We start from the raw sequence: 22,797 nt of genomic DNA, 5'->3' as shown, positions 1-22,797 counted from the left end.
CTTTTAAATTCATCCGCCATAAAGCAGCTTCCTTGATTGCTGTATGCCGTCATGAACCTCTCCTTCCTCTTGGTGCTCTGTGTGTCTTGGTACCCCACTTTGGTTTGTAATTCTCCGGACTTGTTTTATTCTTCAGCCTGAGTTAAGGACAGTTAGGAAAAGATTATAACTAAATCTATATATATGTCTTAGCTTCAATCTACTGTATCCTTTTATAAAATGGCGGCAGAATATTCTATTGAATGAATGTACCATGCTGCTGCTGCTAAGTCGCTTCAGTGTACCATAATTTATTTCATAACCAGTCCTTTTTCGTTAGTTAGGGACCAGTATCTTTTTTCCTGCTTTATTGCCAACTGTAGTAGGTAATATTCTTCGGTTGTGCATAACAGAAACCAACCCAGAGCAGCTTAAACAAACAGAAGAAGTAGAGGAAGCATCCTAGAACTCAGGAGTCAGGAGTGTGGGTGAGTCCTAGGAAAAGACTAGAACTCAAGTATAAATGATCAACAATCCACAAAGGGTCTGTTTCTCTCCAGGTTTTGCTTTGTTTAATATTTTCCTCCCCTTCACTCCTTTCCCCACCCCACTTCGATTTTCTTTACATTTTCATCCAGGTGGTGTAGCATGTGCCTGCCCCAAAGTTTCTGAGTTCTATTTCAGCCACCTGGTAGCCTCTGACCCTCAGTTGCAGTTCTGGTGGAAACACTGGGCGGTGAGGGGGAGCCTCCACGGTGCTTGCGTCAGCAACCCTGTCTGGCCCACATGCATTGTCAGGGCCTTGATCCTTTCAGGAGGAATGCGTTCTCGAAGAGGGGCGGGTTGAGGGTAGAGGGCTTTAAGCCAGATAGAGCTTTTAGAAGGTATCTACCACACAAATAGTGCTGCAGTGAGTGAACAGCTTGGAAATCTGCTCATTTGTATTAGCATTCCTTTGGGGTGATTTCCTAGGATTTTAGTAACTTGTCAAAATCTTACATATTCAAAGTTTTGCTATTTCAGTATTGAAGTTGTCCCAAAAGTATGTCTCAGTTTACACTCCTGTTGTCAGGATGGATGTGTTTCTCCTCACCCTCCAAAGCTGGTCCTGTCAGCCTTTTTGTTTTCGCCAGACTGATAATCAAAAAAACCTCATTGCTATTTTAATTTCCTCTTAGTTTCTGGAAAACAAGAACATCTTTTACTATGTTTCTTGCTCAGTTTTATTTCTTCTGTTAATTTCTTATTCAAATGTTTTTGACCATTTGTAGAATTGGGCTCTGTGCAAACCTTCATAAATTAGGGACATTATTCCTTTATATGACATGTACTATTGTCTTCATTTGTCTTCTATCTAGTAATAAATATGCTTGGCCTTAAGATGGTTTTCATTTTTATTCATTCATTCTTTTGTGTGTTCTGGAATTTTGTGTCATGCTTAGAGAATCCTTTATGATTGTATAAACATTCTCCCATTGTATTCTGGTATTTTATTGATTAAAACCTTTTTTATTGAAGTCTTTGCTCCGTGGTGAATTTACTTTGGTTTTGGAATAGTCTAGTTTCTTTTTTTGATGGCCACTTGACTCATTCTTTCAACAGCATTTCTGCAGTAATTTGCAGAGTTCATTTTATTAACTATTAAATGCCTATAGTTACATCTAGTTATATTGTCTGTTTCCTTCTGTTGATCTGCTGTCCTCATGCATGTATTTCCTGTTGTAACTACTGTGGGTTTGCAGATCTTATGAAAATGGAAAGGCTGACTTGGAAAGGGCATGTATATGTTCACAGAGTCTGTGGTTCTACATGTAGTATTACATAAGTCAATTATAAAAAGCCAATGATCTTTCAAGTTAGTATTTTATACTCTAGAGAATCAAAAGACAACTGAAGATTTTTTTTTAATGTTTTTATTGAAGTATAAGTTGATTTACAATGTCATGTTCATTTCTGGTGTACAGCAAAGTGATTCCATTATACATATATTGTGTCTGTTCTTTTGCATATTCTTTTCCATTATGGTTATCACAGGATATTTAATATAGTCATCTGTGCTATACAGTAGGACCTTGTTGTTCATTTTATATATAGCAGTTTATATCTGCTAATTCTAAACTCCTAATTTATCCCTTCCCTTTCCCCATACCCTTTGGTAACCATAAGTTTGTTTTCTATGTCTATGAGTCTGTTTTTATTTTATAAATAAGTTTATTTGTATCATATTTTAAATTCCACATGTAAGTGGTATCATATATTTGTCTTTCTCCTTCTGACTTCATGGTAATCTTTGGTCCATTGACGTTGTGTAAATAGCATTATTTCATTCTTTTTTATGGCTGAGTAGTATTCCAGTGTGTGTGTGAGTGTGTGTGTGTGTGTGTGTGTGTGTGTGTGTGAGTGTATATCACATCATCTTTATCCATCTGTCAGTGGACATTTAGGTTGCTGCTATGTCTCGTCTGTTGTAAACAGTGCTGCCATGAGCATTGGGGTGCATCTATCTTTTCAGATTTTTCTCCAGATAAATGCTCAAGAGATGGAGTTTTGGATCATATGGTAGCTCTATTTTTGTTTTTTAAAGGAACCTTTATACTGTTTTCCATAGTGGCTTCACCAATTTGCATTTCCATGAAGAGTGTAGGAGGGTTCCCTTTTCTCTTCACCCTCTCCAGCATTTATTATTTGTAGACTTTTTAATGATGGCTGTTCTGACTGGTGTGAGGTGATATTTAATTGTTTTTTAATTTATTTTTAATAGAAGGATAATTGCTTTACAATATTGTGTTGGTTTCTGCCATACATCAACATGAATCAGCCATGGATATACATATGTCCCCTCCCTCTTGAACCTCCCTCCCACCTAATTTTAGCTTTGATTTACGTTTCTCCAGTAATTAGTGATGTTGAGCATCTTTTCGTATGACTATTGGCCATCTGTGTGTCTTCTTTGGAGAAATGTCTGTTTAGGTCTTATACACATTTTTTGATTGGGTCTTTTTTTTTTCCTTTGGTTCTTGTTTCTGTCACTGAGTTGTATGAGCCATTTGTATATATTGGCCCTTGTCCAGTCAAACTGCAAATATTTTCTCCTAGTCTGTCAATTGTCTTTTCATTTTGACAGTTGAGGATTTGGGGTCTGCTTTTGGCTGTGATTGCATGGAGAATTTTTTGTGTCTGTATGGTTATTAATTTTTTGTTTTGTGTATGTGTGTTTTGACCAGAAATGACTTAGAGCATCCTTTTAGAAAAGTTTCAGAAGTTCCTTTTTATAAAAAGCTATTTGCTAATGTTTTTTTATTCAGACCTCAGGAAATTTTCTGATGGAATTTCAAGTGAAAAATGTTCCTTCAGAAAGAGTTGCAACTCAGAAGATCCTGTCTGTGATAGGAGAGTGCCTAGACCAGTTTGGCCCAGGCTGCGTGGGAGTCCAGAGGATCCTGAATGCCCGCTGCCCGCTTGTCAGGTTCTCTCACCAGGCCTCCGGATTTCAGTGTGATCTGACTGCTAACAATAGGTATGGTCTCTTACCGTCTAAAATGAATGTTACAAAGGATTAGCATAGTTTTTCTTGTGTAGAAACAGTGATTTTTGACTGTCAGATATGCTTTACTAGTAATTTTTTTAAAATGTGAAAACTTGAAAAGTAGGAAGTACTTTCTCTTATACTATATAATATCTATTGGGTTTTTCTTTTTTTTTTTTTTTTGGTGTTCTTAATAAAATGTTAAGATACTATGTTAAAATGTTAACATACCTAACAAACATCTTCTGAGAACTGTGTTTCATTGTTCCTACTTATATAGCCTGATAACAACTCAAAAATTCCTGAGTATCTAGCCTTCTAGTTTACTTAGAAAGTAAAGTGGCATCTTGAGTTTGTCCTTGGAATTGCCTCCAGATATAGTCAAATTTATGGCACCCCACTCCAGTACTCTTGCCTGGAAAATCCCATGGATGGAGGAGCCTGGTGGGCTGCAGTCCATGGGGTCACTGAGAGTTGGACATGACTCAGTGACTTCACTTTCACTTTTCACTTTCTTGCATTGGAGAAGGAAATGGCAACCCACTCCAGTGTTCTTGCCTGGAGAATCCCAGGGACCGGGGAGCCTGGTGGGCTGCCGTCTATGGGGTCGCACAGAGTTGGACACGACTTAAGTGGTTTAGCATAGTCAACTTTGTGTCAAGCAAATGGTGGACTGAGCAGCCTAATAAGACTGCATAGTTTTCTTCAGCATGTTTTCATTTTTATTATCAACCTGTTTGCTTAAAAAAAAGTGAGAGTAATGAGAATGACGAGTTCTTTTATGCTCTGGTAACTTTTCTTTGGTTCTCAGTAGAGAACACTCTTCAGTTGAGGCGTTTATTTCTTTACACTCTAGTATACTCATTGCATTGGAGAAGGAAATGGCAACCCACTCCAATGTTCTTCCCTGGAGAATCCCAGTGAGGGGGAGCCTGGTGGGCTGCCGTCTGTGGGGTCGCACAGAGTCAGACACGACTGAAGCGGCTTGGCGGCAGCAGCAGACTCATTGCGTGCGTTTTGTCTCCCTGTACTATCTGTTAGTTAAATAATCATAACTAAAAATAGATTCAGAAAATCCAATCTGGAGCAGTTTTGAATAAACTCAAGTGTTCACTAACAAGTCAGTGCTAAATACTTCTGAATTTCTCTCAAGTGGCTCATTTAGTAAAAATAAATAAAAATACATATTATACTTTCTATCATTACTATATTTTCTTTATAGTATGTAAGTCGAATAAAATGACTTTTATCTTGGTAATAATGTTACTTTCATTGTCTTGTTGCTGTAGTTTTAAAAAATTTATTTAATATGCATCAGACTTTTTATACTTGCATGTTTCTTTATATCAGATACCTTGTACTGTGTGCTACTTATTTTTCAGCTTAATTTAGCTTCATTTACATAGCTCAAACATTTAATCACCATGAATTTCTAATTTGCCATTTCCTCTCCTTTCCTTAAACTCCGGAAGTGCCACCCATGATGGTACTTAGTAGGCAGTTTGGAGTTGATACTGTGAAATAACATGTGCCCTCTCTTGGGTCTTTGAGAAATTACAAGACATGTCTTGATCATTAGGAACTTAATTTAAAAATATTTCTTATAACTCTTTGCATTATAACATGACTAGAAGACTTAGAAAATAGGCTCTGAAGACTGATTTCTTAATACATATTTAATCTTCCTGAGTTGTGTTTTTTATAAATAGTACACTTAAGTAATTTTGGCTGAATTTTAAAAGACTTATACTTGCTTGATAAAATAAGTATAATATTTCCCTTGTCTGTCAAAGGATTAGATAATCTCCCTTTCCCATTCTGAAGTGTCCTGATTTGGATGATAAAGTATAAGGTTAGGTCACCTATAATCAATCCATAACAAGATCAAATTGTTTTTGAAATTCAGTTATCAGGAAATCTTTGTCATATTTTTCTTCCTGTGGTGAGTGCAAATCCTACATAGGACTTCATTTTCCTTCCAGCTTCTTCTGATATGAAGATCAGAAATAATCATGCAGCACAGTTTTAATTAATCTGCAGAACCACTGGATTGGAATGCCTATAGCCCAAATAGATTCTGATTCTGACTTTGTTCATTTTGTCTGTATCTTCTCTGCATGTCTCTTCAGTGCCCCTTAAAACACTAGAAAAGCTGTGGGTGCAGCAAATAAACACAGGAATTAATAATGACTCAAAACAGAAAAGGACTAGTTAATCTGTGTGCAACTAAAGTATGAAGCTCCTGTAATTACAGACCTGCCTGTGTCTTTATTGATAGTTAATAAACAGCACTTAGGTATTATTTTACTTATTACATCATGTTTAAGAACTTTGATTTAAAATTTTTAAGTGTGATAACTGCATTGTGGTTGTCAGCATTTAGAAGAATGTTTTAATGGTAATGAAAGGTTATCATTAATATTAAATGTTATATTGCAAATACATAATGCATTTGATGATCTGCTCTTGTTGTTCTGAATATGTTTAGATAGAGTAAGATAGTTAGATATATGCCCAGGTTTGTGTTTTGTTCTACTCTGGGATCATAATTTGGGGGGTTGAAAATTTCTGTTATTTTTCTCTTTCGAAGGATTGCGTTGAAAAGTTCTGAACTGCTTTACATGTATGGTGCCCTGGACTCGCGGGTTAGAGCCTTGGTGTTCAGTGTCCGATGCTGGGCTCGAGCACATTCGTTAACAAGTAGTATTCCTGGTGCTTGGATTACAAATTTCTCCCTCACCATGATGGTCATCTTTTTTCTCCAGAGGAGGTCACCTCCTATTCTTCCAACACTAGACTACCTAAAAACCCTTGCAGGTGAGACTCAAAGCATCTGTTTTCTCTCTGTTTGAATGGATAGCATTACCATGTGTTATCAAAGCCATGTGTGTTTGTTTGTTTATTGTTCACTTGCTCAGTCAGGTAACTCTTTGCAACCCCATGGACTGCAGCATGCCAGGCCTCCCCGTCCTTCACTATGTACTGGAGTTCGCTCAAACTCATGTCCATTGAGTCGGTGATGCCATCCAACCATCTCATCCTGTCGCCCCCTTCTCCTCCTGGCTTCAGTCTTTCCCAGCATCAGAGTCTTTTCCAATGAGTCGGCTCTTTGCATCAAGTGGCCAAAGTATTGGAGCTTCAGCATCAGTCCTTCCAATGAATATTCAGGGTTGACTTCCATTAGGATTAATCTCCTTGCTATCCAAGGGACTCTCAAGAGTCTTCTCTAGCACCACAGTTTGAAAGCATCAGTTCTTGGGCACTCAGTTTGTTTAAGGGTCATGTATTTTCAAAGTGTCGTGACTATTAATAAAATCTAAAAGCTGTTAATTTTCTTAATGTCCACCAGGGGTCATGAGAGCTGATGATTTGTGAAGCAGAGGCCTTTAAAATTTTTCAAGAGCTCTGTCTTACTGTGTCAGTTGGCAACATTGTTTACCATCTCCTGAGCCAGTTGGAGCCTCTCCTGGCTTGACCAAGTTTGGAATGACCTTGGAGAAAAATGTATCCCAGATGCAGCTTCTGATTGGAGCCCAGCTTACAAATGGCTTTCCAAGTTTGAAGCTATTTCCAGATTTCTCTTAGAAATGCCAAAAACCATTTCATGGTGTTTCAAGGTCCTAATTTTTTTTTTTTTTTTTTTTTTTGGTTGAAAGTTTATAGGCAATCTTAGGTAAATGGTTTTAGAATTAGTATACTATTTAATTTGTGTTTTTAATAAATTGAAATTTTGATAGGCTGCTGGGGGAGATACTAAGGTATTACAGTCTTAAATTATGAAAGGAAAATAATTCAGGGATTTACTCAGAAAATGTATATGCACTCCATCTTCTGCCCCTCCCATATATTGCTGCCAGATAATTCTTATAAAGTTCACTCCTAAAGTGACCCTCTTTAAAGGGATTTTAAAAGGATTTTATTCCCTATAGAATAAACCTCAAGCAGTTGGCTTAGCTTTGTATTATATAGGATTTTCACCTGTAGCCATTTTTCCAGCCTTTTCTCCCACTCTTTCTCTTCATGTATTCCCACATTTCAGCCAATGACATGTTCATAACATTTCCTCTTAGCTCCTTTTTTTGTGATGTTTGTTTTTCATCCTGGAACATGCCTTTTCTTCTCTATAAATTCTTTTAAGTTCACTCCCATGCCACTTTTCTTATTCAGATTAGAAGTAATCGCTTGTAAGTGTTGGTACCACTTGAAAGTAAGCTTTAAAAATCTCCGTGTGGTAGGTTATGGAAAGTCGGAAGTTTAGAGGGAGGTAGAGCGGCGGGCCTGTATCTCACCTTTGAGGTCCATGCCTGTGTTCATCTCCTCATTCGGTGTCATTCATTCACTTTGGATCTGTTGGCTGCAAACTATGTGTCAGGTGTGGTTTTTGGTGCAGTGGTTTATACAGACGATGTTCTCAGGCAATGCTTAAATCTAGTAACCAACAGAAAACCTGGGTAGATCTCACCTGTTAGCCGCCTGGAAAGACCACTTCCTGTTCAGTCCTGCTGTGTGCACTGATGCTTAAGACTACTTTCCTAGAAACTGTTTGGGGAAGTATCATGGGTTTTGGAGTTCAGAAGAGAAGAAAGAATAGAAACTGAAAAAAGGAGGCTGCTTTGAAGCAGATTTGTGTTAGCGGCACACCATCACACCTTGGTGGTTCTCTCCCACCCCTGCCGCTGTGAGGCCCTTCACATCTCTGCCTGGGGACATTTGTACCGCTTCTCCCTTCCCACTGCTCTGTTCTTAACTAACAGTGATTTTCAGAAATTCACATCTAATTGTAGTATTCACTCTCTTGAAATCCTTTCAGTAATTTTCCTATTATCTTTTTAAATTTCCACTAATTGTTTTAGAGAAAATATAATTTGTGAACAAATTTAAAACAACATTTTGAGTTTTTATTCCAAATCTATTTTAAGCCAAATACAAATTTAATCACATTCTATGGCATCAAAACATTCCTTTGATGGGAATTCTTTTATTTTCTACTTAAAAATACCAAATTGGTAGTTTAACATTTTTCATGCTCATTCTTAAACATGGTCAGAGAAATCAGGCCATTTCAGTTGCTTTTTTCCACATAGCAAATTATAGGTGTGAATTGATAATAAATGTAAAAGTGAACTTGATATAGTTGTTGCTACTTTTTGATCATTGATTTTTTAACTTCTAGTGGAATCTTGAACTTGCTGTGAAATACTTTTTCATAGGTAAATGTGTGTATGAAGGATGTAGTAAAGATAATTTTGAGAAGAATGTATCTAAATTTTTTTTCCCTAACTCATTGATGTATTCCTTAGAATCCATGCTTTTTATACTTTTCTGATTTTAACCAGGGGTCCCAGACCAATGTATCTTCAACAGAATATGGCTAAGAATAAAAACAGTGTTAAACTGTGAAATCATCACCATCGTGGGAACTCCATGGTTCATCAGCTGAGGGGCTTGAGTCTTGTTAGAGTCATTTTTTTCTGAACTGTGCCTCTCCTTTGATATTCAGATAGAGCCTATTAATTTGTATTGTTTCAAAAAGAAGAAAGTAAGAGAGCAAGCTTGCTTGATTGCCTGCTAGTTTATTAGTAGAAGGCAGTGTCAGTTTGTGGAACACTTGTCAGCACTTCTAGGACTTTGCCAACCACTGTTTGAAATCTGGAAGTTGAAGTCCAGACCTTCTAACTTTGCGTTTAGGGTCCCTCATGATCTTTGTCTCCCTCCTCTGCTTGTACCTTCTCTTCCGTGTGCAGCTCAGGAGCTGCAGTCCTCCATGCTCCTCCCTGACCCTAGAGCCTCTGCACTCCTGCACATCTTGTGCCTTCGCCTGCAGTGGCTTCTTCTCCCGCCTTCCCTTTTTACCTGGAGAAGCTCATCCCGATCGAGCCAGGGAAGAGAAAAGACAAACCCAGTCCAGAATCTGACTTCTTAGGTCTTTCCTGGCTTCCTCTCTCCTCCCTTCCTTCTCAGAGGTGGTGCCCTGTTGCCTTCCAAGCACCTGGAACACACCTGTATTGTGACAACAATTAGATTGTTGTTCTTTGATCTGGCTGCCTTGACCAAGCGTTTCTAGGTCAGGCTGTCTGCTTTGTCTCTGCATTTTCCACTCCTGGCTTAGAGGAGTTCAGTAAATAGATTCAGATGATTGGATGAACATTTTAAAGTTGAAGGCTGTTTGTACTGAGCACGATGGCAGCTTTCATAGTTTGGTTATTCTTGAAGTTTTGTTTCTTCATGTTCTCTTACAGTCTCTACCGCTTTCCCCATGTGTCTCTTTTGTCTTCTTGCGTTTTCTGTCTTGTTTTGGCTATGGTCCCTTTGTAATATTTACTTCTGTGCTTAATGCTTTTAATCCAGCATCTTCCTCTTATAATCAGTCGTTTGATTAGAGTTCTTTTGTTTAGGATGCCTGTTTTTCTTTCCTATGATGAATTAAAGGTTTCAAGAAGAAATGACTGAGTGGCACTTTCAGCAAGTTTGATGCAGAGACCCCAACATAGAAGAGAGCTTTAGTTGCTCATTCTTCATGACCCAGGGACAATTCATTGAGTTCCAGGCACTTGGGTAAAATTTTTTTTGCATCATCTAAGTTTCCTATGTTAGAACATGCTCTTTCAGTCTTTTTTTCTGGAAGAGAAGGCCTGGCTTCTAACATGCTGAAACTTTGACGTTTATTACACCATTTGTTGTGTTTAGAATAGTTTTCCCACCCTCAAACGTGTCTTTCATCTCCCAGTATAGAGATTCTTTCTTATACTGTCTCCAGGGTAAACCCGACATTTTCTGTCAGGAAGAGACCTCAGGGTCTCGCTGCTCTAAGCAGCAGGCATCCAGGCTGGGCCCTCCTGGTCAGATCTGGCACTTCAGCTGCCAAGCTACTGGGGGCTCTGCCTGAACGTCTGGTTTCTTGGCTTTCTTTACTGCTGGTTTAGGACCCAGTGCTCTCAGAGCTCTTTCAGTCATTGCTGCTTGTCCATCAGTTTTTCAACATAAAAGTTTTGGTTGCTCTTGTCTTTCCTATTCTCCATCTTTAAGATTTTATGTCATTTTACTCTCATTTCAGTAGTGCTTTGGGGTAAAGGTAGATGCTGAGTTTATATCACCATCTTTACCCCAGAGCATGTGCTCTGAAGCAGCATGTAGGTGCCACCCAGAGCGGCTGAGTGTCACTGGATGTGTGGCCTGGTAGGAGGGGTAGTAGGGCGTGACCTTGTCTGTAGATCGCCAGTGTTTCATACAATACTTTTAAGAAGTAAGTAATTTCCATAGAAATGAACAGAGAGAAATAGGGTGTCATAGGAGCTTCTCGGGTGGCTCAGCAATAAGGAATCCACCTGCCAGTGCAGGAGATATCCCTGATTTGGGGAGATCCCCTAGAGTAGGAAAGGGAAACCCTCTCCAATATTCTTGCCTGGGAAATCCCATGGACAGAGGAGCGTGGTGGGCTATAGTCCATGGGACCGCAAAGAGTTGGACATGACTGAGCGACTGAGCACGCACACATACAACAGGGTGTCTTATGTTTGAAGAGGTTGAGAATGATTTCTCTACGGCAGCATGGTTCAGTGGAGCTTCCTGTCATCACGTTGTCCATTGGGCAGCCACTTGTTACCTGTGGCTATCAGGCATTAGAAATGTGGGTAGTGTGACTGAGGAACTGAATTTTTAATTTTAATGACTATTATTTGTATATTGTTTAATAGCAGAAAAACAGGGGCGAGAATAAAAAGGGAGAAGACTTAACAGCTGAGTTGTTTCCTGGGTTTGAATGCCTTAGGGGTTTTGAGAAAACAAAACTGGCCCTGTCTTAAATCAGGGGATCGTTTTTTTTCCTTCAAGTTTTACTACTTTCTGTTAAAAACTTTTTCTGGTGAAGACCGACAGTTACAGACACAGTCTGTTTTTTATCACTGTACATTCCTAGAAATATTTAATACTTTTATATAGATATACTTTAATGTGGATTTACTTTTCTATTGTAAATATATTCCTGGAAAAAAGAAAAATAAGACACAGCAGCTAAAAGAGCATCAATATATATGACTGGCCTGCTGATAATTTGAAATAACGAGGCATGTGCCCAGGTCCCAGGAAAAATAAATCTAAATGGACCTGTATATAAATTCTTCAGTTGTTTAACAGTGCACATAAAATTTGCTGTTAAAAAATGAGTAACAGTTTCAGAGTTTAGAATCAATGTTAGAATCTGGAATGATTTTTGAGTACTTAAGTCAGTAACCAGGTTGGTTAAAAAATAACCAAAACCACACCAAAAAAAGGGAGGCAGTAGTTTGAAGAAACCTTGTTTTATGAATTTCTCTCTGGCCATTATAGATAATCATTCAAAGTCAAATATCAGCTAGCATTCAGATTCTTGGTTATGTGCCTGCTGTATGCCGGACACTGTTGTTGTGGACTGGCCAGTGGGAAGAGGGAAGGTCATCACTGCCTTGGACTGGACAGTGGTCTCTCTAGTCCCAGACTGGGGTCAGGGAGTAGATAGCATGAATGCAGCCATGGGTTGGTCAGGTGCTTGCTGATGGAGCACAGGACAAAAGGCTGAGCGCCCCCTTACAGTTAGGAAAAGAGAAAGTCCTTTTAGTGGCGGTTGATTAGACTTCTAAGAATGGGAGTTTGTTTGCCTGCATTTGTACAGTGGAAGGTGGATTAGAATGGATGAAGGATTTCATGGTGGCTGTATATTTATCCATAACTAGGGAAATGATTACATCTAAAGATGTAAATACTGTTAGGAAAGGTGAATTGTGTTTGAGTCCAATGTGCCATTAAATGAGTCTTACTGAATCCCAGTCACTGCAGAGGCCTGCCTCTTAGAAATTACCAGAAGTTTTTCAGAACTCTTAGAACATTCAGTTTGTATGTGTCTTGGATGAGTTATTGAAAGTAAATGCACAAAAGGGTAATAAGACTGAAAATGGAGATCTAAATTAAATATACTTGATCAAAGATAGTACCAGGATTTAAGTGGGTGAAAGATGGGAAAAGTCTACATTTTCATTTATTACTAGAAAACTGATGACCTCAGAGGATAGATTACGAATCATTGAGCATTGATGGACAGTCTGTTCACCAAAGTTCATGTAAGGTTAATTTTACTGTAGTATAATTGCTCTCAAATCCTTTTTAATGGAGTTTTAATCCTACTATTTATACTATATATAAAAAACCCTGACCAATAATAGGACATGTTAATCTATAGCTTTGCTTTGTGTGATTATAAATTTCTGAAGTAGGGAATATCTTTGAAATAGAATGTGAAATATTTTCCATTTCTGTTTATTTAAGATGCAGAAGATAAGTGTATAATAGAAGGCCACAACTGTACATTTGTTCGTGACTTGAATAGAATTAAACCTTCAGGAAATACAGAAACACTAGGTAGGTGTTTTCCTTTTCTTTGTTCCTTTTTGGACTGAAATAGACTTTCTTATTATCTTTCTTGTTTTATTTTCTTACAGAATTACTACTGAAAGAATTTTTTGAGTATTTTGGAAATTTTGCATTCAATAAAAATTCCATAAATATTCGACAGGTAAGTACTATTTAATATTTGATGATTAGGTATATGGTTTTCTACTGTACTAATATTTAATGAGTGTAGTTTTCAAAGCATTCTAACAAATGTCATTGCATGTCAACTCTTGATGATAGAGAGTAATAAAAAATTGACACCTAGTGGAGCTACATGACTTGGGCCAAGATATCATCTAGTAGACCAGTTTTTTTTCAGCATCTGTCTTTGTCAGTTTGCCATGATATCTCTGTCATCACCTGCTACTAAGACTGTATCCTTCAAAATATGGAATATATTCTAAAAAGTTTTTTAGAAAGCATAATTTTATATACAGTTTTATAAACCAGATTGAATTTCATAAACCAGATTGAATTTCTGTGGAAGAAATGGAATACCTAGTCCCAAAGATCAGTTCAGTTCAGTTCAGTTGCTCAGTCGTGTCTGACTCTTTGCGACCCCATGAATCGCAGCATGCCAGGCCTCCCTGTCCATCACCAACTCCCAGAGTTCACTCAGACTCACATCCATCGAGTCAGTGATGCCGTCCAGCCATCTCATCCTCTGTCGTCCCCTTCTCCTTATGCCCCCAATCCCTCCCAGCATCAGAGTCTTTTCCAATGAGTCAGCTCTTCGCAGGAGGTGGCCAAAGTATTGGAGTTTCAGCTTTAGCATCATTCCTTCCAAAGAAATCCCAGGGCTGATCTCCTTTAGAATGGACTGGTTGGATCTCCTTGCAGTCCAAGGGACTCTCAAGAGTCTTCTTCAACACCACAGTTCAAAAGCATCAATTCTTCGGCACTCAGCTTTCCTCAAGTCCAACTCTCACATCCATACACGACCACTGGAAAAACCATAGCCTTGACTAGACAGACCTTTGTTGGCAAAGTAATGTCTCTGCTTTTGAATATGCTGTCTAGGTTGGTCATAAATTTTCTTCCAAGGAGTAAGCGTCTTTTAATTTCATGGCTTCAGTCACCAACTGCAGTGATTTTGGAGCCCCCAAAAATAAAATCTGACACTTTCCACTGTTTCCCCATCTATTTCCCATGAAGTGATGGGACCAGATGCCATGATCTTCATTTTCTGAATGTTGAGCTTTAAGCCAACTTTTTCACTCTCCTCTTTCACTTTCATCAAGAGGTTTTTGAGTTCCTTTTCACTTTCTGCCATAAGGGTGGTGTCATCTGCATATCTGAGGTTATTGATATTTCTCCCAGCAATCTTGATTCCAGCTTGTGCTTCTTCCAGCCCAGCGTTTCTCATGATGTACTCTGCATATAAGTTAAATTTTAGTAATTCCCTCAATTTGAGCCCTTAGGGTTTAATTTACCTAGGCAAGTGAATTTATGATTTTGGTTCATCTGATTAGGCGGAATGGCATTTTCCGTAAAAGAAGAACCATCAGAGCAAACTCCAAGCAGAATCTGTTTACAAGTTGGGGGTACGTGAGATGGCCTCTGGGTTTATTCTGTTTAGCGTGTGGATATTTAGTTACAGCCCGTGTAAGACTGGCTTCATAAAACACATACTCAGATATTCTTTTTTGTTTTTTTTTCAACTCTCCTTTTTTCATCCTTCTCTGACCCTTATCCTGTTCATGGAGACTTTGTTTAAAAAAGGAAAAAAAAGAGAAAAAGTGTGGGATAGAGAGGGTAATAGACACACAGCTCTGGAATGTACTCGAGAAGGAAGAGATCCTAGAACACGGGAAATGGCTTCCCCTTTATATGCCCGCACTGCTCAGGGCTCAGAGACGGTGGTAGGGCAGCGCCCCTGCTGGACAGTGGCTTGAGAGGCATTAGGAAGTTCACAGGGGCTGCCCACGCTGGAGACTCCTGACTTGGTTTCGTAGTATTTATGTATGTGATATCATTTGAAAGAGGAAAAAGATTATATAGATGAGTGGATCACTGATGTTCATGAGTCAGCTCTAGCTTTTGTTTTTAATTCTGAGATATCTCACCTGGCAGAGCCTTATTTAAGTTGAATCTTTAGGAATGTAAATAGGAAGCTTTTAATGTTTTAAAATATGAATAATCCTTTGTTCCTTCTCTACCTTTCTCATTTCATACTTGTGAAACATTATTATATTTAATTTAAGGCTTCTAATTTTGTGTGCTTCTATTTTGTGTGTAATAGGTATGTTTTTAGGAAGTCCCCAAAATAACTATCTTATGCCATTTTTCTTTTCCATAAGTTTTTTTCCTTCCCAGTTCTATTCTGTTAGATAAATGTTATGTTATTTTAAAAATACTTTTATTGGTTGACTTAGTCCAGATACCTCTCATTGGAGCAGTGACATCATCATCCATAGCTCATAAACCTAATTTATTTTTCTCTAAAGAGCACTCATAAAACTACAGTGGAAAAAGCCAGTCAGAAGTACACACACGTATATACACTAACACGTAACATGCATACATACCGAGCCCCCTTGGGGCAGAGATTCTTTACCCTATAAAGTTAGTGCTGGTGTTTTATGTGTTTTTGACATTTTATTAAACCAAACAGTTTTTATATCTGAGCCCTTAATACATTCATACATCTTTTTCTTCCCGGTAACGATCTACAGGGAAGGGAACAGAACAAACCAGAATCTTCTCCTCTGCACATTCAGAATCCTTTTGAAACTTCTCTCAACATTAGCAAAAATGTAAGTCAAAGCCAACTGCAAAAATTTGTGGATCTGGCCAGAGAAAGTGCCTGGATTTTACATCAAGAAGGTAAAGACCGCCCTTCGCCATCAAGTAATCAGCCTTGGGGGTTGGCAGCCCTGCTGCTACCTTCTGTAACAAATAATGTGCCTCTTTCCAAGAAGAAAAAGAAGCCTGCAAGTGAAAGAATTAAAAACTTGTTGGATTCCATAAAAAGTAGCGGTGCAGAAAATTCCATAGCCACTAATGGGAGAAGAGCAATTAGCACTCAGGCGTGATGGCTGCTCATTTGCTTTCAGAACTGGTTTTATCCTGTAAGCTGGTCGCTGACTGCCTGGAAGAACTGTGTGAAGCCCTGGCAGGTCATACTTCCATCCAGTGTCTCTCTTCTCATGATCTTCCTGTTGGGCCCTTTAAACTGGTCTGAGATTCTGCGATATGTTCAGTCTGAAAGCAGTGGCACCATATGAAAACGCTAGCCATAGGAACAGGTGAAAGAAGATTAGAATGTACTTCAGATAAAATACAAAAAGCAGGTGGGGAAAATCAGTCTTAGAATCAAACCATTGTTGATATCCGCATCAGTCTCTGGGTGTAAATCATTTAAAGGGACTTCTAGGTATGTATGTATGCTGCTGCGTCGCTTCAGTCATGGCCGACTCTGTGCGACCCCATAGATGGCAGCCCACTAGGCTTCTCTGTCCCTGGGATTCTCCAGGCAAGAATACTGGAGTGGGTTGCCATTTCCTTCTCCAGTGCATGAAAGTGAAAAGTGAAAGTGAAGTTGTGCCCACCTCTTAGCGACCCCCTGGACTGCAGCCTACCAGGCTCCTCTATCCATGGGATTTTCCAGGCAAGAGTACTGGAGTGGGGTGCTGTTGCCTTCTCCCTAGGTATGTATATACATAGGCAATGAATACAATAAAGTTGAGAAATTTGATTGTACTCTTTAGTTTTGTATTCTTCCAAGTATTCTTTCACATATAAATATAAACAGATTGGTATGGATTTCCAAAAACGTGCATATTTTTGAAAGAGATGAATATAGATATTTCAGTTAGTACATTCTAGATATTCTAAGCTATATAAAAATATTGGTACTCTGTACTTAAAAATATTAATTAGTTTTTCTGTCTTCAAAAATAAAATCCTTTTTCTACTAGTATGTGATAGTCCAATATTCCTTCAATCTCGTTTCAAAATTCCTTTCTCCCTGTAGGAAATAGATAGTATTGAAGTATGCTGCTGCTGCTAAGTCACTTCAGTTGTGTCCGACTCTGTGCGACCCCATAGATGGCAGCCTACCAGGCTCCCCCGTCCCTGGGATTCTCCAGGCAAGAACATTGGAGTGGGTTGCCATTTCCTTCTCCAGTGCATGAAAGTGAAAAGTGAAAGTGAAGTCACTCAGTTGTGTCTGACTCTTAGCAACCCCATAGACTGCAGCCCACCAGGCTCCTCCGTCCGTGGGATTTTCCAGGCAAGAGTACTGGAGTGGGGTGCCATTGCTTTGTCTGAGGATTGAAGTATAATTTCCTTTATAGTCCCTATAGAGTGACTGTCAGTTTATGAAGCCAATAGTATAGTGTCGGAAAACACAAACTTGAGCCAGACTGACGTCGTGGTGAATCACTGTCTCTTTGGATCTCGTCTGTAAAATGGGGGTGATGGCGGCGCCTCCCTTGCAGTGGCTGTGGAGATTAGCTAGGCCCATGGGAAAGTGCAGGGCCACAGGCAGGCCTGGCATGTAGTACCCTATTTGTAATGTTGGTGGTAGATAGTCATTATTCATGCTACTCAGAACTCGGATTTAGAGATTGTACTGGTTTTCAAAATAGTTTCCCATCTAAATTTTAGGTCAGAAACTATGAGCCCTGCTTGAGGTCTTATGGGAAGCTCACTAATAGAACTGTCGTGAAGTAGGTAAGTTCTGTGCCCATGTGGCTAGGTGGTTCACTTTCACATCTGAAACCAACAGGCAGGCATCAGTGTTCTATACAAGTGGAGTCCTTAAACTAAAAGCTGTTTTTCTTTCCTTTTTTTTTGGCTGCATGCAACACAGCTTCTGGGATCTTAGTTCCCCAACCAGGGATGGAACCTGGGCCCCAGCAGTGAAAGCACTGTGTCCTAACCACTGGACTGCCAGGGAATTTCGAGTTTGTTTTTTTAATTAGGTTAGTTATGTTGGACTGGAAATGTGTGCTGAGAGTTAGAAAGAGGTTTAAAAAGCATAAATATTCAAGAGTTTTTAAATGAAAAGATTTTTTTTTTGCATTCATAAATATTTAATTGGACATTTTTCTTTTTTAGGTTGGTGTTAAGTCTAAAATGGTCATTTAAAGCACATAAAGCGTTAATGTATATATGTGTTAGCATTTCTTTTTGTTTTTATAGTTTATAGAATAACTTTGACGCCCTAGGTCTGTTTTACTTTTCAGAATGAGGTTTACTTACGGGATGAGTTTTAATCTACATCAGTCTTTTACATGAAGTTTTCATTCTAGTTAATAGCATAAGGACTACAAACAACTTTGTGTTTTCTCCTAAGTTCACTGTGTGTGTGTTAGTCGTTTAGTTGTGTCTAACCCTTTGTGACCCCATGGATTGTAGCCTGTCAGGTTCCTCGTCCATGGGATTCTCCAGGCAAGAATACTGGAGTGGGCCATTCTGTTCTCCAGGGAATCTTCCCAACCCAGGGATCAAACCCAGGTCTCCCACACTGCAGGCATATTCTTTGTTATTCATATTCTTTGTGATGCAATAAGTTCATTGCATCACTTTCCAAAGTTTTAAAAAATAGTTTTTAATAATCTTAGGGATAATCAGTAGTTATTTGTCATTGTCATTTCTTAAACTAATTGCAGCAATAACGAACAGTAAAGAAAATTTTTTGAAGTTTTTCTTTTCTAGCTGTTATGAGGCTTTTAGTCACTAGCTCTCATGAACAGTGGGTTTTATTCTCTATGTGAAAGTAATTTGATAGGAGCTTACCTGGATCACATTGCTTTCAGTGTACATCATTCCTGATTTTATAGCCCACTAGTCTGATTCCTGAGTTATTACCCATTTTTAGGAAATTAGCGAATTGACCAAGCAGTCTAGGAAAACAACATATGATCTGTCTCCTTCACAACCTCCAGTCATCATAGAGAAGAGAGAATAAGACAGTTGAAGTTGGACTTTCTTCCTGCTCTCGTTTAGTGGTTACCTCTTTGTTTTGCTCTAGGTTTAGAACAGAATTAGACTCTTAAGTCACCTCAGTTTCCTAGAAATTCCTTGGCCTTAGAAGTACAGCTCTATTCACTTCGCTACAGCCTGCTGCTGCCGACAGTAGGAAAATGCAGCATTTCCATGGATGAGTTAACACCCGCACAGAGAACACCTGCTGCAAAACCAGCAGACGAGCCGCCAAGCAGCCGCCGCTGGTCCAGGCAGCAGCTCTCTTGTCCACCCTCCAGAGGTTGGTGTTAGGTGGTGAGGAGCTTGTCTTTGCTCTCAGTTCAGCCCCTTCAGGAAACACTGTATGAGTAGAGTATTCAAAATACTGTAGCAGGGAAGAAATCTTTACTGCCAGAGATGATCAGAGAAGGTTTCATCAAGTAGGACAGGGTAGGCTTTGAAGGGACCATAATCTCCGTCGACTAGAGGAGGGGCATCAGGATTATCGTTCTGGGAGCAGAAGACAGTGTGAATAGGTGTCAGGGAGATGAAAGTATGTTTGGAGAAGGGGCAGTCCAGACAGGTGGGGTAGAGTTTTTGCTATGATGCTGAGAGTCAAGGTTTAGCGAGATTGTAAAGGACAGCCTGTGGCAAGTTAGAAGGTTGAGTATATTTTCAGTGGTAAAGCATTGAAGGTTTTTGTGTATGAGAGAAATAAACATTAATCAGTTGCTTTTTTAGGTGATTAATCTGTTAATAAGTATAGTTCTCAAGTGCCGCTCCTTTTTTCTTAGCAAATTTGAGTACCTTAGGTCCCGTTATTAAGTTAGATAAAATTTGGTTGTTAAATTTTTCACACAGGTCCAGAAGCTGACTCTCATACACATACATAGCAAGAGTATGTCACAAGAAAGTGAAGACTAAGTGGTTTAAAGCTATCACCAGGAAATATCATCAGGTCATGACATATGATTTTATGTAAAGCCTTACTAATGAGAAATTCTTTGCAGTATATACTTGGGAAGGAATGAAAACATGACCAGAAATCACTTTTCACCTTGGGATGATGTTGGAAAATTTATTTTAAATACTTGAAAGGCTTATTTTAGTTTCCATGCTGAGCTCAATTACTTGTGGATACATACTCCAATGAGTATAAACATTACAGTGTTCCTCTGGAATTCCCATGGAGCAACTCCCAGAAAATGTCTATTTTAGATGGAATCTTTAAACTGAAATATCTATGACACAGGATATATAAATCAACACAAATTATTTTTAAAATACACTCTATTTTAAATGTGATCCCTTATGTTATCTGTGTGTATGTGTATTCCCCCATCTTTAAGTACTCAGTGGAGTCAAAACTAGACTAAAGACAGTAGATGAATACATTTAAACTTTTTTTTTCCACAGCAAAATTTCTAATCTTTTAGGATATGGTGCCAAGATATTTTTAAAAGAGTATTGGAAAGATGGGACCTGAAACAGTAATTGTTACACCGTGAAGAATATGTAGTATGGTAAAATACTTAATTTGGAATAGACCAAGTCTAAATTAATGAAAAATATAAGTTATAAATTATCTTTTCTGGGTGTGTTTTGAAGTATGACACAGTGAAAACTTGCTGTAATGGATGCTGTGAAATAAAATGGAGCAAATTAATGAAAGATTACAAATTAAACCAGTGTTATATTCTGTGCCACCAGAATTCATTAACGTGTCAGGTACAGTGGAAGTCATCCATTTTGAAACATCCTATTGCACAGTTCAGTTACTTGGCTTAGGTTAGTGTAGCTTAATGATGAGGATTTTAATTACTATTCACTTAACTTACACATGGACTTGGAGAGTGTATGAAATAACATTAATATCATCTTTTTATCTCAAAAACTGGGTAAAAGATAGATTATGAAGCTGGCTGATGCCTTACAATGAATTTCTAAATTTAAAAACTGATTTTTTTTTTCATTCCATGTAACATATGTAAAGAATCCACCTTGCAATGCAGGAGACGTGGTTTGATCCCTGGGTTGGGATGATCCCCTGGGGAAGGGAACGGCTAAAGGGCTTTCCTCATAGCTCAATTGGTAAAGAATCCACCTGCAATGCAGGAGATCTTGGTTCAATTCCTGGGTCAGGAAGATCCCCTGGAGAAGGGATAGACTACACTCCAGTATTCTTGGGCTTCCCTTGTGACTCAGCTGGTAAATAATCCACCCAAAATGCAGGAGACCTGGGTTCAATCCCTGAGTTGGGAAGATCCCCTGGAGAAGGGGAAAGGCTACCCACTCCAGTATTCTGGCCTGGAGAATTCCATGGACTGTATGGTCCATGGGATCGCAAAGAGTCAGACACTACTGAGAGACTTTCAAAATGTGTATTACAGTTCTACTGGTGGCTCAGAGGTTAAAGTGTCTGCCTGGAATGCGGGAGACCCGGGTTCGATCCCTGGGTTGGGAAGATCCCCTGGAGAAGGAAATGGCAACCCACTCCAGTACTCTTGCCTAGAGAATCCCATGGAGGGAGGAGCCTGGTAGGCTACAGTCCATGGGGTTGCAAAGAGTCGGACACGACTGAGCGACTTAACTTACTTACAGATACACATATCAGTATAAAACTGGCACAAGTTTCCCCTTCCTTTCCTTTTTTAGCAGTTAATTTGGTGAGTTTAGAAGCGTTGTTTGTGTATGATTTGTGTGAAAATGTTCCCTTTCCCCAGGTTCTCTGGTTAAACCTGCAGTAAGCATCTTTGAAGTTTCCCTGCTTCATTTCTTGGCATTACTGGTTATAAAGCTTGGGTACTAGGACTGAGTGGTCTCCTTCAGCTTTATATCACTGAATTTTTAAAAAGAGACTTACAGCATTTCTTGCATATTTTATATTTTTATTTGATCAAAATATTTTTATATTTTGGTTTCTTTGCTAAAGAAGTGATGACTAAGAATAACAATGAGCAGTGGCACTTCACTTACCTGTTATTAAGTGATAAGATGGGTTCGAATAAATATATTTTTTCCATATATCACTGATTTCCAGAGTTTCGTGCTCACGTCTGGCTATAGGACTATCAAATCATTATTTTAGTCCCACCCCTAAAACTTTATCATGATTGGTGTGCTGGACTTTGTGCTTTACCTCCAATTTGACCTGTTTTAAATTAAAATTATTTTCTTCCTTAAAATTGGCTAGCTTCATTATTTTCTTATTTCTGTTGTTGGTACCATTGTTCTCTACCACCATAGCTCAAACTCAGATCCTTTGGACCCTTTCTTTTTTTGCAGTTTCTTTTATTAACTTTATTTCTGTTATGATCAGCTTAGTTTATGTCATTACCTCTCTTCTAATTTAATGATCTACTAGCTAGTTTCCCAACCCAATGTTTTCCTTCTTTTGTGTACCCATGTAAACAGCTGTCAGTTTTCAAAGGAATAGGAGGCAAGAAAGTCCATTTTACAGTAAATTAATACTAAGTTATATGTGTTTATTTATTGTAATTCTAAAGTTACCTTGGAATTTTACAGAGCTTTAAGGTCATTCTAACTATGAGGTATACAAAATAGATACTGGTTAAAAATTCTAATTAATAGAAAGCACTGGCTTCTTCTGTAACCTCAGAATATATTCTCTTTATAAACTCCACTAATTTTTTTTAATTTATTTATTTTAATTGGAGGCTAATTACTCTACAATATTGTATTGGTTTTGCCATACATCAACATGAATCTGCCACGAGTGTACACGTGTTCCCAATCCTGAACCCCCCCCTCCCACCTCCCTCCCCATCCCGTCCCTCTGGGTCATCCTAGTGCTCCAGCCCCAAGCATCCTGTATTCTGCATTGAACCTGGACTGGCGATTCGTTTCTTATATGATATCATACATGTTTCAATGCCATTCTCCCAAATCATCCCACCCTCCCCCTCTCCCACAGAGTCCAAAAGACTGTTCTAGAC

The 22,797-nt window shown here is 38.7% G+C and overlaps 1 protein-coding gene across 2 annotated transcripts in view; it reads left to right on the top strand.

Moving 5' to 3' along the window:
• The window catches only part of MTPAP (mitochondrial poly(A) polymerase), a 31,978-nt gene extending 11,452 nt beyond the window's left edge, over positions 1 to 20,526 (top strand). Inside the window, exons 5-9 of one of the 2 annotated variants that reach the window (XM_012188471.5) lie at positions 3,285 to 3,496; positions 6,096 to 6,322; positions 12,803 to 12,895; positions 12,976 to 13,049; positions 15,604 to 20,526. In XM_012188471.5, coding sequence (XP_012043861.2) covers positions 3,285 to 3,496; positions 6,096 to 6,322; positions 12,803 to 12,895; positions 12,976 to 13,049; positions 15,604 to 15,963 — 966 coding nt within the window. In that variant the 3' untranslated portion in view covers positions 15,964 to 20,526. The remainder of the gene's footprint in view (positions 1 to 3,284; positions 3,497 to 6,095; positions 6,323 to 12,802; positions 12,896 to 12,975; positions 13,050 to 15,603) is intronic. The other variant, XM_004014273.6, reaches the window with a different exon arrangement.
• Positions 20,527 to 22,797: the final 2,271 nt, after the last annotated feature.

This window comes from Ovis aries, chromosome 13, assembly GCF_016772045.2.
Source record: "Ovis aries strain OAR_USU_Benz2616 breed Rambouillet chromosome 13, ARS-UI_Ramb_v3.0, whole genome shotgun sequence".
NCBI lineage: Eukaryota > Metazoa > Chordata > Mammalia > Artiodactyla > Bovidae > Ovis > Ovis aries.
Note: the sequence above shows the minus strand (reverse complement) of the source record. Positions and strands in the feature narration are given on the sequence as shown.